Source organism: Oreochromis aureus, linkage group 4, assembly GCF_013358895.1.
Source record: "Oreochromis aureus strain Israel breed Guangdong linkage group 4, ZZ_aureus, whole genome shotgun sequence".
Lineage (NCBI taxonomy): Eukaryota > Metazoa > Chordata > Actinopteri > Cichliformes > Cichlidae > Oreochromis > Oreochromis aureus.
In genome coordinates, this window is record NC_052945.1 from 34,273,332 (window position 1) to 34,291,404 (window position 18,073).

Here is an 18,073-nt window from a genome sequence, read left to right on the forward strand (position 1 = left end):
GAGTCCACCCTCCGCAGTGACTCTCTTACGCGCCATCTTTGAACCACTATGTTTTTGGAACGCAGATGACCCATCAGCATCACTTCTCCAACATGTGGATGTTCAGTTTTTATCTGGGACACTATCTGATCTAACTCATGGTCACTGATTACATTGAATTTTGACACTGAGATATTATAGTCTTGCAGTAACTTATACAGAGTGGGCCTGGAGATGGAAAGGATAGATGCAGCTTCAGTAAAAGATGTTTTCAGGAACATTTTCCAATTCCTCTTTGGAAATCTGAAGCCTTCCTTGGTAACCATCCTAGAACACGGCACAGATAATCTCAATTAGCACAATTCTATATCTGCTAGAGAGTAATATTTTATCAATATTTTTAAAATATTAAAGTGAGCAATCAAAAGACACTTCACAGCAAAAACAGTAATAAAATATGACGTAAAACTTGTGAATGTTGTTGGTGGTGATGTGACACTGCTAATGATGGACCCCTAAGAAGATGAAATGTATGTAGAATCACAATCATTACTTTGACAGGATTTAATTTAAGGTGACATATTACACTAAAGAAAAAAACAAAAACCAGTCAGCTAAATGATATGTGTAAGAAGGCCTACCGAGCGGTACGGTATCCCAATGGAGACGGCAGGTCTACTTGGTCCAGGTGCATTGCCGGATTCCTAAGGAAACATTTACATCAAGAACGACTGTTACCTACCAAATAAATAAATAGAGTTGTATGATGTTCGATCTCTGTCTGCTGCCTACTAAATGAAATAATTGAGGACTAGCTAAGTAATTTAGCTTTGCTAGTTTTGCTAACACTGCTGTCAACCCGTCCAAAATGCTATACAATGAACTTACCAGTTGAGGATGCACTACCGCTGAATCGTTGGATGGCCGACAAAACAGCTCTTCCAATGTTTTCAGCTAAATTGCTGGACATGCTGGTAGGGAACAGGTGAAGCAGCTCATGGCAGTCAAAAGTGACCCTGAGAGGAGCGCAGACACACAACCTGACCACGACCGGCACACTTTAGCGCGGGAGGTTTTCTTGAAGCTTTTATTTTGGTATTTCCGTTGACCCGCATAATAAATTTGCATATTAGCTAAATATTTAGTTTCCCGTAACATTTAGATTTAACATTTAACATTTAGATTTATATATAATATTTAGATTTAACATTTAACATTTAGATTTAACATTTAACATTTAGATTTATATATAATATTTAGATTTAACATTTAACATTTAGATTTAACATTTAACATCTACATTTATACATAATATTTAGATTTAACATTTACATTTATATATAATATTTAGATTTAACATTTAACATTTACATTTAGATGTAAATGTTAAATGTAAATATTATATCTAAATGTAAATGTTAAATGTAAATATTATATTTAGATATAATATTTAGATTTAACATTTAGCATTTAGATTTAACATTTAAAATTTTACTAAATGTTGTAAAAAATGACTCAAAAAACATTTTTTTGTAAGATTTAGAGCTAAATGTGGAAAAATGTTGCCGTTAATTTCGGCATGTTTCAGTTTACAAATGGCGCCCCATACAATACACACGCTGATACGGGGCTTCACTCGTTGTGCTTTGATACACCCACCGACAGTCCTTTATTGTTTGAGCCATCACTAATGAAAGTCAAAGTGCTACAGTTTAGAGCTGCCTGACCACTCTTTATCAACTGTCTCTCAGTCAAATGTGCTGAAAAGAAGCATCATATGGCATATTTTTTACTTAAGTAACGACACATATGCTCCATATTTATATTGTGCACATATGTGAAACTCGAGGGTTAAGATGGGCTGGAAAGATCTGGAACAGCGTTCAGTATTAATTTCAAACAACAATCACATAAACTGTTCCTACACAGTTTCCCAGAAAACGTGTCTGTAAGCTAAACGTACAGTTGTGTTATCCACACAACTGTTTGTACATTAATGTGTGAAACACATTAATGTACGCCACTGATAGAAAAACTGTAAAAGAAGAGAAAACTGTAAGAAGGAGGGACAGGAGTGACAAAATAAATTAATTAAATACATCATTAAATAATTAATTAAATGCCCTTTCATTTCATTTAAAACATTTAATAAATTATTTATTTATTTCCAATTTTATTTAATTAATGACACATTTATTTATTTGTTTATTTAAATTAATTATTGACACATTTAATTAATTATTTAATGCTGTATTTATTTCATTCATTTTGGCACTCTTGCACGGTGTCCCTCTGGCCGTGTTCAATTTTATCTGTCAGTCTCACCCATCGAAGTCAGGGGGCGGGGTTAACACTGATCGAGACGAAACCATTGCTTTGGCCTGGTGGCCATTCTGTTTCTCAGCACCAACAATGAAAATGTGGAAACAAACTGAACTAACAAACTGAATTAATAGTTTAGAAGTATCTGACTTTATTTTTGTTTTATTAAACTCTGAAAAATCTAACAGACAGCTGGTGCTTAGAATACAGTTAAATAAATATTAAAAACACTTAATGTAATAATTTCTGGACAGGCTGGAGTCTTCATGATCAGCATGCTGGTTCAGATGCGTCTCTTCCCAGTGGAAATGCGCCTTCTCTTTCCTCCTTGTTTAAAAAAGATTTCTAATATTAGTTTTAATTCAAAATTAATGGTTTAAAAAAATCCAACACATATGAACAGCAGATAATAAAGAAAAGCGAATGGTTGAGTCTAACGTGCGCTCCAGTGAGACATTAAACTTCAGTAAAACTACGCAGTTATGAAACGTAACTTTAATCTGAGCCAAACAAATCTGAGCAGCTCTGGGCTGAGGAAACAAACTAAATTTACTAATTTTGTGTAGAATATTGCTGTGACATTACGTTATATTGAGCACCATCTGCCCACCTCCAAAAACATTGGATCACTTCTGTTCTATGTTGACAAACTGACCAGATATGTAAAGATTATGTCACTACATTTGCAGGTAAAACAATATTAAAAGTGTAATTGGTGACGGAAAAACGGGGTATTTTAAAACTTCACTTACATAGCACCATCCCCATTGCCGCTTGTGTTTTGAAATGCATTCTGGGATACCTGGCTGCCTCAGGTCTACACTACCACCAGTTCATAGCGATTGATTATCTGGGATTGACCTGTCTTGACTAACTTTGCACAGTAACCAATCAAATGTTAGACAAGCTGCAGTGGCAGCATTTACCCCGACCCCTAAATTTGATGGGCGAGGTTGACAGATAAAGATAAAATTAATTCAAGAACACAGCCGCAGGGCCAGGAGTGCCAAAAGGAATAAAAACATCATTAAATAATTAATTAAATGTGCTAATAATTAATTAAAAGTGAAAATAATTAAATGTTTTAAATGAAATGAATGGGCATTTAATAAATTCTAAGGAGCTTGGAAAGAAAAGCGCCTGGACTTCTTTAAGTTGCTTGGAGACATTTCACCTCTCATCCGAGAAGCTTCTTCAGTTCTAGGGTCAAATGGTGGAGAGTCCCAGATTTAAACCCTGTGGGAGTGTCCCCTCGAGAGGGACAATGGACCCCCTAATCATCCTCTACCTAATCACATGAGCCAAGGTGTTAAAACGGGTGTAGGTCACAATCAGCCAAGGTTTCCGGTGAGCTCATTGTGAAACCTAGCCCCACCCTTTCATGTGATTTCCTGAGGTCAGATGGCCCAGGATCTGAGTGGGTGTTAAGGCGTCTGGGAAGGGATCTCAAAACTGGATTATAGATGGCAGACAGTTGATGTCGTAAATAGGGATGGGTATCGTTTAGGTTTTATCCGATACCAGTACCAAACCGGTACTTCTGAAACGGTGCCGGTGCTTAAACGGTGCTCGAACTGGTGCTTAAAGAATGGAGAACACAAACTTTGTCCAAAAACCTCTCATGTTCAGCTGTTTTTTTGTAAAAAGATAACAATGTTAGCCTTTTCTGCAGCTATAGGGCATATATGGTATCACTCTTGGCTGGAAGCAGTGCTTAATCAATGGAAAAAACACAAATTTGTTTAGCTGTTTTCCACTTTTTCTTTGGTCATTTTAGCCTTTTTGGCCAGGGTGAAGGGAGTATCTGCCATCAAACAAGAAGACAGCCACATGTAACTACGACGGTGTTTGCTAGTTCACGTTACATGCATTACTTTAATAACGTGGTTAGCCTACTCAACGTAAATTACACACGAACAACATGAAGCTACTCACGCAGAGAAGAACGGCTGCAGCTACCATCATCATCCGTCATCATTTCTGCTACGCTGACAGGGCTAGGGGCCAGGACTCTACTCTTCGGGTTCTTGGGGGATGTTGCTAACTCCGGGTCCGATAACAGGCACCACACCCGCAGTAGATGTGCTCGGTGTGAGGTCTCGCAGCAAGCTATCAAATACGCCGCATTTCTCGGCTTTTAAAAAAAACGCTATGCGTCGCCAGGTGTTTCATCAGATTCGAGGAGTTACCTCCTTTGCCCAGTATCAGCTTAAAGCACTTGTTGCAGGCTTTTGCTGTGAAGTACAGCCAGACTTTGACCGCTTTGCCTTGGGTATTTTTAATCTGTAGCTCTGCTCTAAAAGAACGTACGTACCTGGGCCCGCCTACTACGCTTGCAAAGGTAAAATGATTGGCTAGAATCCAAAGTGTATGACATCTCAGTAAAAAAAAGCACCGAAATTAAGCACCGAAATGTGCGCTGCTTTTCGGTCTGGTTACTACCCTTTATGTCAGAACCGATGCCGATACCGGTACGCATCCCTAGTCGTAAACCTATGGAACGCCAGGACTGCCATAATGAATTAATTAAATACACCATTAAATAATTAATTAAATTTGGCAATAATTAATTAAAATTGGAAATAATTAATTAAAATGGGAAATAATTAATTAATTTTTTTTACACATTTAATTAATTAATTATTGACACATTTAACTAATTATTTATTTATTTCACATTTTAATTAATTATTGACACATTTAAATAATTATTTAATGGTGTATTTAATTAATTCATTATGGGAGTCCTGGCATTCCATAGTAAACCACCACCTCTGTTCAAAGATGGTCGATCACAGTGGACATAAATGGCTTTAGAACAGACACCAGCTAGGGAGGATAAGAAAGACAAATGTTCACAGGCCATTTAATAAATTATTGATATATTTACTGAATTAATTAATTAAACATTGAATTAATTATTTAATGGCATATTTAATTAATTCATTTTGTTGTTCAGTTTCACTCCTGGTCCCCCATAAAGCTGTGAACTGCTCAGCATGTGAAATTTTATGGACTGTAAATTTAAAGCTTAGATCTATGTCTTATTTCACTGTAAACATATAAATCAGATATTGAATCTATAAATCACGTTTTCTTGCTTGTTTTTCTGAAACTTCTTGGAAAACAAGCAGGCATATTCAAATGTTGTATTATTTACAACCAGGCATTTTAGTGCAACATAAACTGGTTCTTTTGCAAAACTTTGATAAAGCTTGGATTGAGCCATAATGATGGAATGGCTAAATCTAGAGGTTAGTAGACATTTTTTCATCTTAATGATAATGGTTAGATGGGGTGACTGTAGCTCAGGTGGTAGAGCAGGTCATCTACTAATCGGAAGGTTGGTGGTTTGATTCCTGGCTTCCCCTAGTCTGCATGCCAGATATTCTTGGGCAAGATATTAACCCCAAATTGCTCTCCGATGCATCCATCGGAGTATGTGTGTGTGTGTGTGTGTGTGAATGTTACTTAGAAAGCACCTAGAACCATGTGCTTGGGTGAATGCACAAGTTGTGTAAAGCGCTTTGAGTGCTCAGAAGAGTAGAAAAGTGCTATATAAGAACCAGTCCATTTACCATTAGATTGACTCACTAATTTCCACTTTTTATAGTAGCTTTATAGAAGGGATTGGAAAATCAGCTATTTAACCCACATAATATATTTAATCCTTGTTGGCAACACCAAAACAATCACAGCAAAACCAGTAATTAGTAATGGCTCCCATTTATGCGTGAGGAATCACTGGACTTTGCTGTCCTGTGATGTTTAGCTAATGTATTAGCACCTTAACGAAGCCTGTGCAGCAGCAGGAGCTCCACACCAGACAGTGGCTGCAGCCAGGTGCTCTTGGCTCTTACGGGCTAAGAGCAAGGAAAATGTCTGAAACTAATAAGTGAGTTAAGAATGATAACAAGAAAGAGCTAAGAAACCCCTTACGTGAGGTTTATAAGTGTTCCAACTTAACTCGTAAGATCCATTACAAAGTTGTTCAGTTAAGGTGGTTAGCTAATTGTCTGCTGGATGCAAATTATATGCAAATTACCGTCAAGACTCAGCAGAAGCCCCGCCTTTCATCCCCTCCCACACTGGCCAAAACAGCGACACATGATTAAAACAGTCATTGATTAAACTGAAAAACAGATAGAAAAAAGCAAAAAAAAACAATTGTGAAAGTAAAAAGAAAAAAATAACTGCAAATGTAAAACAACAGAAATAAAACACAAATTTGTGTTTATTAAATGTCAGCCTTTCCTTTTTCAGTTTCATTTTTCTTTTATCTCAATATTTTTCTATACCAATGTTGTTGTTTTTTCAGTTTCCTTCCTGATTTCATACAACAGCTCTTAATTAATTGGTTACAGTTGCAGTTCCCACCTCCCACCAGTAGTTGGAGATCCAACCCAGTCCGGCTTGGCTGCTGAACTATCCGCCAGACATTTATGTCTTCATGCTACAATCCTACCCCCCGGTCAAAGACACCAATTCTTAAGTGAGATTAACATAAGATGCCTTTGCCCGTGCAAGTGTTTAACTTTCAGGTGAGTTTAAAATGCTATTTAGAATGTTTGTTTGTTTTGGGTTTTTTTATGTAGCCAAGACTGCTGGAAACTCTGCCACCTTAGCTAGCGTTTAGCAGGCTAGGTTAGCTTTGAATTTGTAGTTACGGTTGTCATAGTTAAAAATCACAATTACAGACCACTTACGCAGTAGTTGTTTATTGTGTTTAATAGGCATGTACTAGGCGCCATAACTGTGTAAAACACAATCCATTTATCTCTTTTACATGTTAAGAGTTACAGCGAAGGAACAGCTAATGTGTAAGACATCTAGAGGTAATTTCTGATTAGTGCAATGCCATATTGCACTATTGAGGAGTGGCCCTTAAAATGTCACGAAGCATCTTAAAATGCACATTCCTGGCAGCCCTTCTACGTAAAACTGATATAAAGCTTTATGGAGAGGAGCAGAACTCAAGGATTACAAGTCACTGAAGGCCTCGGTTAGCTAACAACATTTACAGCTATGGTGTTAACGCACCTAAATGATAAAACGACGCGTGACGCTCGCGGTTGGCTTTAAAGTGAGCCACAGACATGGCAAGTTTCAGTCTTTGTATAACACAGCACTTGGAGTACACTGAAGAACCACTTGTGTTTATGGTCGTAGCCTTAAGCTAACGGAAGTATACCTAATATCCTGTTGTTGGCAGCTTGTCATGCTCGTTCGCTCCGGATAGCAGTTACTAGCACCATATGTAGACATCGCAATTATTACATATGTAAGAAGTATCCGTTGTCAAGAATAGTTTAATTTCAACGTCAATAAACTCCAGAATATACCGTCTTTCACTGTATCACTTTGCTAGCGCCAAGCTAATGCTAAATGCCTGTTGTTTATGTCAGGAACCCGTCCATCCTAAGCATGATTTTTGTGTCTTGTTCTCTGCCAGGCCCATGTAAGGTTGTTCATGGCAATGGAAAAAACGACAAAACCACAAAACAAATCATTTGCTATTCATAACTCATAATGTTGAACTGGGTATTTCAGAATAGTCAGATAATAAGTCAGGATTTCTAGAAAATGGCACAATTGTAAGAAAATAGCTTAAAATTTCAATTTGGGTATCTCAAATTTTCGAGTTACTAAGTTGAGATTTAGAGTTAGTTCTGTCAATCAGGAAGCAATATGAAGGTACATTATTTCTTTACTTACCGGAAAGAGAAGGCATCAGCTGTTCAACAGCTGGACATGAATACATTGTTTCAATAGCTTTTTTGCAGTTATCTTTTGTGAGAAGGCATTCATAGCTGAAGCTCAATAATAAAAACCTTTTATTGAGCCATAGCCAAACCACTGATGTGCAGTGACGTGCTGTAATGCTCAAAGCTTGTAAAATCAAGTTAAGCTCAGCAAGTGTTTGAGCTGTCACTTGAGAAAGCGTCATGCCAAAAACAAAAGAAAACAGTTTACATTTGAGAAAAATAGTTGTTGGTGCTCATGAAGCAGGAGATGGATATACAACATTATCAGTGTTTTCAAGTGTCAAAAACTTAAGTGAGAAATACCATCAAGTAATTCAAAGTTGGCTACAAAGTTCAGAACAAGAATAGCAGAGGTAGGAAGCCAAAGATTTAAAAGACTCTGGAAAGAGAATGATTGTCTAACAATACCAGTGAATGATTTAGCCAAGTCCGGAATTGTAGTCTCAAAGAAGACGATCACTAGAACACTGCAAAGAAATGAACTTTAAGGTTGCAGACCAAGAAAAATGTCACTTCTACAGACGAAACATCGTCTGTAGACAAAGACTACGCATACTGGAAGCTAGGGTTGTTGGGATACTAGGATTTTATACTTGATGCTGATACGCAGGAAGATACTTGATCCTCAGTACCATTTTGGTTACCAGAGGGAAGATTTTGACCCCACCCTGCAACAACAAAAGCAATCGCGAACAAGTCAAAATGTTGATTTGTTAAATCTCAACTAATTTTCTCTGACTGGCCTGGACAGATTTTTGACTTTAATATCACTGAAAATCTGCTGGAGGCACTTAAAAAAATTGCCATTGAACAATGGTCTGGGATTGCTTGGGAGGTGTGTTGAAAACAAATGACTGCAGGCTGTTATCCAGCACCACTTATTCTACTGTGACCACTTATTCTACTGAACATATTGCATATCCATTATAGGACATTGTTTCCTGTACAGTTACTCTGACATAGTAAACTACCAGTAGGAGTTTAAGCACCAGTGAACTATTGATGAAAAGCCCTTTGAAGAGAGGGCTTCCTGATGTAAATTACGCATCATCTAGTCCCAAGATCAGGTCTGTTGTTGAAACTAACAAAACTATGCATCTGATCTATTTCCAAGGGGTCTGTGGAGCCCATGCAGATTGATGCAGATCCCCAGGAGGACCAGCAGAATGCTCCAGACACCAACTATATTGTGGAGAACCCCACACTGGTATTGTCTCACAAACTGTTACATATATCCCATTTTCTCTTATTTTATTTGTAATGTTTCATGGGACGCAGATTCCTGCTGCTAATTGATTCTTGTTTCTGTTAACTCCTCTGGGTGTGACTGAACGAAAGGTTAGCTAAAATCCTTGTACATGCGGAGCTATATCATCCATTGATGAAAGTGTTACCTGACTGTTTAATCGGAGCAGTTCTGACATGTTTTTGAACAGATGTTACACTCCTTGTCTGTGCAGGATCTGGAGCAGTATGCGACCAGTTATAGTGGATTAATGCGCATTGAGAGACTGCAGTTCATTGCTGAGCACTGCCCTCAGCTCCGAGTGGAGGCCCTGAAGATGGCGCTCACCTTTGTTCAGAGGACCTTCAATGTTGACACTTACGAAGAGATTCACCGCAAACTCACAGAGGCCACACGGTATTCTTTCTAGTCATCTCCCAGCAATTGGGTGCTTCCTTTTGGACAGTGCTGTTTTTTTTAACAAGACATTCCCAAATCCTTAAATCCTTAAATCCTGCGTTGTAGCACAGGTTGGTGTAGCAAAGAACAGCATGATTCAAACAGTGCAAACAAAGACTTAGGTGTTGTATATCACATGTGCTTCATTATAGATAAGCAAAACAGCATTGCTGCATTAAAAACTAGGCTTAGAAAGTCTTAACTCCCAGCCTGCAAATTGTTCAATTTCTAGATTTGTAAATATTTCTGTGTGATTTTTTTTTTCTTTCTTTCTCCTGGGCTCCACCTATAGGGAAGTGCAGGGTGTGCCAGATACAGTTCCTGAAGGAGGGGTTGTTCCTCCTCCCCTGGACTCAGCTTGGGCTGAATCGACCAGAAAAAAGGCTCTGCTTAAACTGGAGAAACTAGATACTGATCTTAAGAACTACAAGGGCAACTCCATCAAAGAGAGCATCAGGTGTGGTTGCAGAAGCATTACTGTTAGTCTAAAGTTTAAGCTTAAGACCAACTGAACATTGAATAAGATCAGTAGTCCAGCTAAGAAGCAGAGGAAGAGGTGCTGTCTGTCTTTTTTTGCTGGAACAATAATAAATACATACAAAACTAATGAGGGTCAACGTTTTTTGATGAGCAAATTGGTCATTTTCACATAACATTGTTTTTGTGGATGTCTGCCGTCTTCTCATCTTCCATCCTTTCTCTCCAGGAGAGGCCATGATGACCTGGGGGACCATTATCTGGACTGTGGTGACCTCAGTAATGCTCTGAAGTGCTACTCTCGAGCCAGAGACTACTGCACCAGTGCTAAGCATGTCATTAACATGTGCCTGAATGTCATCAAGGTACAGCAGGAAGGAAGCACAGTGCTCTGCTGCCGCAGTCACTGTTTCCATTGACACAATTGTCCAGGGATTATTAGCCTCATCACAATTCTTATTACAATTGAGAGATGAAGTTTATATTGAACTTAGAAACCTGGTTCTGTTAAACTCTGCACATCAGAAAAGTATATGAATATTTGCCCAAGGTGTTTCACTTTACTGAAATCTGTGTGCACATCAGCACTTCCAGACTTTCTCCCAGATATAGTACCCAGTACACAGACCTATATGTACTGGGAACTATATAACTTAAAGACTGAATTGTGCCAAGACACTTTCAATGTCACTGTAGTTTTCTACAGATAGCACTTCAGCCAGTTAACAGAATTCAAAAACCTGGAAAAGTTGTTAAACACAACAGAATTTTTTGGGTTGTTTTTGCTTGTTTGTTTGTTTGTTTTTTTACAGACGTTGAGTTGTCTGATTAAGCACGTGAGTAAACAAAGTCTGTGTGATGTAAATTGTGTGTCCACAGGTTAGTGTTTACCTCCAGAACTGGTCGCACGTGCTGAGCTACGTCAATAAGGCAGAGTCCACACCAGAAATTGCAGAGGTGAGCACAGTTTACATACCTCAGCATCTCTTTTGTTTTATATATTGTGTCCACCCTTTTATGAAGAGTAATAAAATATTTATATTAAATTTCTTCTTTTTGCTCTCCTCCCCCCTAAAAGCAAAGAGGAGAGCGAGATAGTCAAAATCAAGCTGTCCTCACCAAATTAAAGTGTGCTGCAGGTGAGTGTGTGTGTGCGATTTTGAAGAGGTTGCTTTCTGTTAACCAATATTGGTCTTGTATTTATGAAGTTTGGAAATATGTGACCTGATTTCCAGTATATTGTTCATCTTGCTTGTTGGTGCATCAGGATTGGCGGAGTTGGCCTCTCGAAAATACAAGCCAGCTGCCAAGTGCTTCCTGCAGGCTTCCTTTGACCACTGTGACTGTCCAGAGGTGAGCTTGTCAATGAAAACTGAAGATGTAACATGCAACATGCACTGGGTGTTGCACTAAAGCATTAGCATCTCAGATTTAAAAAAAAAAAAAAAAAAAAAAAAGGAATATCACCCACATGTCTTGTATCCTCTTTCATTTGTAATCATGTATTAGTAACTTACATGGTAACATGTACACCTCAGACAGTGTGTTTGGATCTTAAAAATGTAACACATAGTATGAACATCTATGCATGAGTCTAATTGCTGGGAGAAATATCATTATGTGTATTCCCTGCAGCTCCTGTCGCCCAGTAATGTAGCTGTGTATGGGGGCTTGTGTGCTTTGGCCACGTTTGACAGACAGGAGCTTCAGCGTAACGTCATCTCCAGCAGGTAGGCTGGTGTACAAATATTTCTTGGATAGAAATCAGTTCTAGTGGTGGACAGCAATGCATGCTAATACTTTGTATCTTTTTTTTTTTTTTTTTTTTTTTCCTAGCTCCTTCAAGTTATTTCTAGAGTTGGAACCTCAAATTCGTGACATCATCTTCAAGTTCTACGAGTCTAAATATGCATCCTGTCTCAAGCTACTGGATGAAATGAAGGTTAGCGCATGAAAATTTTTAAACTAACAAAAAAACTGGCCATTGTTTGGGTCCTGGGCCTCATCTGGTCCTTTAGTTGTCCCTTACTGGCCTTTTAGAAGTCAGTGGGCTAGAATTCAAATGTATAAAGGTATACATCATGCAAGTTCTGGTAGCACAAATTACTCTGCTTAAGGATTGAATTTTGAGTCTCCATTACAAGACTAAACATACAGAGAAATACAAGAACTTCACTCACTAGGCCTGTGGCCTGTGTAGAGCCGAGGAAGCCTGTGTCATGACCCATATCTTTCCTCAGAATATCACTTGACCAAAGATAAACGAGGCCCTGTTTGAGCTGATGAAAAGACACGGGAAGTACCTTTTTGTATACACTGGATCTGAGGTGCTTCTGAGGATCATAATGAGCTTGGAAGGAGATTGTAAGCACATTATGGAGCAACCAAAAAGGTGAAAAATATCAGCAGTTTGGGAGCATTTTGATATGCTATTGCTTAATAATAACAGAGATCTTCTCAAAGATGGTTAGAGGTGTATGTGTGTATATTATACAGCACTTCGTATAGCTATTCTACAGCACTTCGTATAGCTATTCTACAACTGACACATCATTACGTTTGCATATCCACTGGTATGTGGTCCACATCTATTATCACAGCACATGTGAATGACCAGCACATGTCAGTACTTCCAAATAAGCAGTTGCTTGGTGTGATCTGCCTTTAGGCAAATAACTGTCCAGAAATGTTCAACAGACTGAAAGGGCTTCATCACACTATCACTACAAACACACAACACTAACTAATTCTCTGAATTTATCAAAGTGTGCTTGGAGGAATATGAGAATGGGCCCCTCTCCTCTCCAAGATAGACTGAGGACAGTGCAGGAAATCTGGAGCTGCGGTTGAAAAACAAAGCAGACCCTAGTAATGGACGAGAGCTGTGATATTTATGCAACAGGCCAGTTACTCAGATTTGTTAATGAACTTTGAAATGAACTCGGAGCTGAAAATAATTTGAGTTTTGCACTGTATAAAACAACAGGATGCGTTGTGTATATCAGTGCTAAAAATGAACCATGTTGTTGATGAGGAACTGTAGCTCATGAGGTGAAGCAGGTCATCTAAACGTGCTACTAATCCTTTGATCGCTGGTTGCTTCTGTCTGCATACCAAATATCTTTGAACAGGATATTAACCCCCAAGTTGCTCTCCGATGCATCTATCGCACAGTGAATGTTAGATAGAAAGCATTTGAGTGGTTGAATGAGGCATGTGTCATAAAGCGCTTTGAGTACTCAGGCAGGGTAGAAAACCGCTAAGAACCAGTCCATTTCAAATAGTTTACTTTATCAGGGTAAGAGCACTGAGTCACAGACGTGTAACACATGGTGATGTAGGCTACTACACAGCTGTCAGCTGGCTTTGCCTGTGCAAAGTACTAAAGGGTAGGAAACCTAAGAACCAAAATTGAGAGTCTTCTGAAGAGAGAGGTGGGGATATTTCAGAGCTCTCAGATGCAGAATGGAAGGCTCAGACATTGTACCTGACTTTTATGCATTTGTTTAAGCCCAAAAAGAAAAGAGAAACATAAATTAATAGTGACCAGAACTGAGTTCAGCTTGTTGATGTGGCCTCCTCACTTTCTAATGTGGCCAGTAGAGAAAATGAACTGCCCACCCCTGAAGTAACACTACACATGCATCAAAGGAGAGTGTGTGCTCCCGTTGTCACATAATGTGAGCGCACACACACACACACACACAGAAAGTGCAGTATATGATTGTGCTGTTTCTTGCAGGATAACCTCCTGTTGGACATGTACCTGGCACCACATGTCAAGACACTGTACAGTCAGATCAGGAACAGAGCCCTGATTCAGGTGAGAGATACTGCATACACACTGACCGTGCATAGCATAATCAAGTTGCTGCTGATTCTTTGGAGGGAAAACAAAACGGGGTGTATAAATAGTAGCCGTGGCAGGATGAAGCCCCCTCCATAAGATAGATCTGCCCCCTGCTTTGGTGTAGTGCTGCCACCTTTATCCAATAGTAACACATTACATCCTACCATCACTGGCTTCAAAAAAACAAAGCAAAAACAAGGGAATATGTATATTTCAGACAACAAATGGTCACATAAAATATTAGGTATTTTAAAGTTTTACTAGTTTCACTTGTCTGTCATAATGACTGTCACTGTTAATGGATTTACGCAGTTTTGAATATCTGAGTACTGGATGAATATTAAGGGGAATCTGTTTCATCTGCAGTTATTGTGACTTGATGGTGGCAGTGTTGTCTCACAGTTTGATTGTCTAAATCCAGTCAGCAGTACTGTGCTGTGTGTGTTTGGCTTGTGGTAACACGATGACACTGCAGCTGCTCACAGGTTTAGTGAAGTGTTGTGATCTATAAATGAAGATGATAGTGTTGGTTACAAGGAAGCATCTCATATACATGTAATACTGTTCAACATGCACAGGCATTTCTGAGAAAGATGATTGACCAAACTAATGTAAATCACTGTAAATCTTTGTACTGGAAACTTTTTCAAGTGTCATTTTTTTGAGCACTGATATTTTTCTTGTGTGTGGGTTTTCTGTTTTTTCCTCCTCCCAGTATTTCAGCCCCTACGTGTCAGCAGACATGACCAAGATGGCTCAGGCGTTCAACACAACAGTAACCGCTCTGGAGGACGAGCTCACCCAGCTCATACTGGAGGGTCTCATTAATGCACGTATCGACTCCCACAGCAAGGTGAAAACGCTGCACACATCAAACCGTTGCCATAGGTCCTTTGTTGTTTGAACCCTAACAAACTGGGGCTCTGACCTGCCCATAGATTCTGTATGCGAGGGATGTCGACCAAAGGAGCACCACATTTGAGAAGTCTCTTCATATGGGCAAAGAGTTCCAGAGACGAGCCAAAGCCATGATTCTCCGAGCTGCTGTGCTGCGCAACCAGATTCACATCAAGGTAGAGACGTTTTCTTCTCTTCACATCGTAGTGAATAACTTTTTTTTTTTTCTTTTTCAGTTGTTCATAATTTTCTTTGTGTAGAGATAGAGGTTATTATCAAGTCTGACTACAGTAAATTTCATGTGATTTTGTGATTGAGCTTCTTTTTAATGGCATATCTAAATGTATTTGATTGTAAATTAATGAACGGTACAGATTACAGTATTAATATTAACAGAGGGGGGTTCCTAAAATTGGATTGGGTGACTCAGGAGGAGAAACCAGTTTTCTACTGGCATGATACATAGTGTGGGTGGAGTGCTACTGACTTTAACTAAGGATATAGGTGGTTGGTGAAGGAATACTTAATCCCACTGACACGCCTTCCACAATGGAATCACTGAGGTAGTTAAACAACTCCTTAATGGCAGGGAACCTGGGGTGGATGGGACTTGCTCTGAGTTCATTAAGGCCCTTGGAGTATCCTTTCGGGGGGTGCTTCAGGAGTACGGGGTATCTGGCTCATTGCCACCAGCCATTCGGTTCCTCGACAACATTTGCAAGAACTTGGTGAACAATGCTGGCAGTAACTAAGACTAGTTCCTGATGGTTGTTGGACTCGGGGTTTTAATATTCTGTTAAGATTTTTAAAGTCTTCTTTCTTTTTTGAACCTCACCTGTTATTCAAGGTTACAGAGTTTATAGCTATGCTGTTGAACAAGAGTAGTGCTTTACTTGTTTCCTCCTCTTCTCAGTCTCCACCCAGAGAAGGCAGCCAGGGTGAACTCACACCAGCCAACAGTCAGACCAGGATGAGCACCAACATGTGAGGAAGAAGTGAACAGCTGTAGCGCAAAGGGGAAGGTTCACTGTTCTGCAACACACACCACCCCACCCACCGTCTGTGAGCTGAACGCAGAAATGAGATGCAACGTAAAGACAGATATTCTGAAACCATTTCTCTTCTTCTGTCAGGTGACAGGGAGCAAACTTTTTGTTTGTCTGACATGGAGATTCAGACGGAATGAAAATGTGTTTTGAATGAAAGCTCAGCACTTAGGCTGTAAGTTACTGGTAGGAGATGCACTTTGCTCTGCTTACACTTTGAGACCTCATTAATAGAAAGTTTTAAAATAATAAAAAAAAAACACCCATCCAAACCCATCCAATCTCTGTTTATTTGTGCCCCTTTCTGTTTTTGTCAAAGAATTATCCAACCAACAGCTGGAGCTAGTATCCGTTTTCCACCAGTACTGTGCTGGTGAGGACACAGTTGTCTTTTGGGCTTTTTTGGGGGTGGGTGGGTGGTGTAAACCTGGTACATGGGAATATATTTATGTTGGTTTTTACTGCTATTTCAATGACGGTGTATGAGCTCTGAGATTCAGCTTGAATTAGCTTGAGACAGTCTGCTGAAACAAAGTGAAAAAATAAAACAAAAATACAACTTTGGTTCCTGTTTTCTCTAATATGCACACCAGTTTTATTTGAATTTACCGGTAGTCAGAATTTTGTCTCTTAAGAACTAATTGCCATATGTCCTTGGGCTTCATTGACAGATGGAGCTGGCAATCGTCTACATAGCAATGAAAATATATGCTATATTTTCTAATAGTACTGCCTAAGTGAAACCAAATTGGTCCTAGCACAGAACCCTGTGAAGCTCCACAATTAGTTTTGTGTGTGAAGAGGACTCTCCATTTACATGAACAAATTGTATTCTATTAGGTATGGTTCAAGTGACTGCAGTGCTGTACCTTTAACTAAAAAGGCATGCTCTGATCTCTGTAATAAAATAATACTGTCAGCAGTATTCAGTGCTGTACTGAGGTCTAGCAGGACGAGCACTGTCAGAGGCCACATGACGATCTTTTGTAACTTTCACTAATGACGTTTCTGTTCTGTGATGAGCTCTGAAACCTGACTGAAACTCTGAATAAACTATTCCTCTGCAGATGATCAGTTAGCTGTTTTACCACTACTCTTTCAAGAATTAGAGATGGAAGTAAGGTTGGAGATTGGCCTACAGTTAACTAAGACTAAGGTTATAGTCATGGTCTTTTAAGCAATGGTCTAAATACTGCCACCTTAAATACCTGTAGCATGCAGCCCATTAATAAGAAATAGACTCTGCAGTGAAGCCCCACCAACCCTGACTTCACAATCCAAGTTGATATAAACATTAGTGAAATTTGTAACACAGGTCTGCAAAAAACATTTTTCAGCTGCATGGGATAGTTTTGGTAAATTCTGTTTTTTTTAGAGTGCTGAATCCAAGAATGATCTCCATTTCCCTCCATCACGTACACTTTTTTTTTTTTTTTTTTGCAAAACATGAGTTTACATTAAAAAAGCACAACAGCAATGAAACAAGTCAATATTGTATTACAATTACCTATGCATAATTTTTCTGAGATTCCTTACCTTTCGCTATGAACAAAATAAACCTGTTGGCACATGATCATCTGAGCTCCTCATACCACCAAACCCACTGTGTGCAAATGTACTGTTTATAGGTTAGGGAAACCTGCAGACAGCTGAGCGTGTAGAAGTCACTTGGATGAGTGACGAAAATGCTACGTCCAGATGAACCAACCTCTTGGAATTTATTTACCTGCATGATTGAGCATACATCCACACATAGAACACAGGACACACATCAGGAATACCTGTTCAGTCAATCAAATTAATTTGATGCTTCGTTCAGTGCGTGGCTCTGTAGCGCGCAGATGTGTTAAACGATGAAAACGCAAGCGTTTCACCCACATTTGCACAGTTTGACGACATTAAACCCCCAGTGTTAAAATAACACTCATAATACAGCAGCAACACTGATGATGACTCTGGCACAATTAAACGCACTCGGAGTCTGTTTACACACTGCAAAGAGCAAAGAGGGAGCCAATAAAAATGTACATGGGCCATTAAACTCCTAGCCACA

General features: G+C 39.1%; 1 protein-coding gene across 2 annotated transcripts; it reads left to right on the forward strand.

Annotated features, from left to right (window-relative positions):
* The first annotated feature begins 6,697 nt into the window (after positions 1-6,697).
* Positions 6,698-17,086, forward strand: gps1 (G protein pathway suppressor 1). 2 transcript variants are annotated; one of them, XM_031730351.2, is made up of 14 exons: positions 6,698-6,842; positions 9,181-9,273; positions 9,527-9,708; positions 10,043-10,207; positions 10,457-10,592; positions 11,107-11,184; positions 11,306-11,366; positions 11,495-11,580; positions 11,863-11,957; positions 12,064-12,169; positions 13,970-14,050; positions 14,793-14,930; positions 15,016-15,150; positions 15,888-17,086. In XM_031730351.2, exons 1-14 carry the CDS (start codon positions 6,810-6,812, stop codon positions 15,960-15,962), a joined length of 1,464 nt encoding a protein of 487 aa, XP_031586211.1. In that variant the 5' UTR covers positions 6,698-6,809; the 3' UTR covers positions 15,963-17,086. The 2 variants fall into 2 exon arrangements, with proteins under 2 accessions (XP_031586211.1, XP_039467315.1); XM_039611381.1 differs by lacking the exon at positions 6,698-6,842 and adding an exon at positions 7,313-7,400.
* The last annotated feature ends 987 nt before the right edge of the window (positions 17,087-18,073 follow it).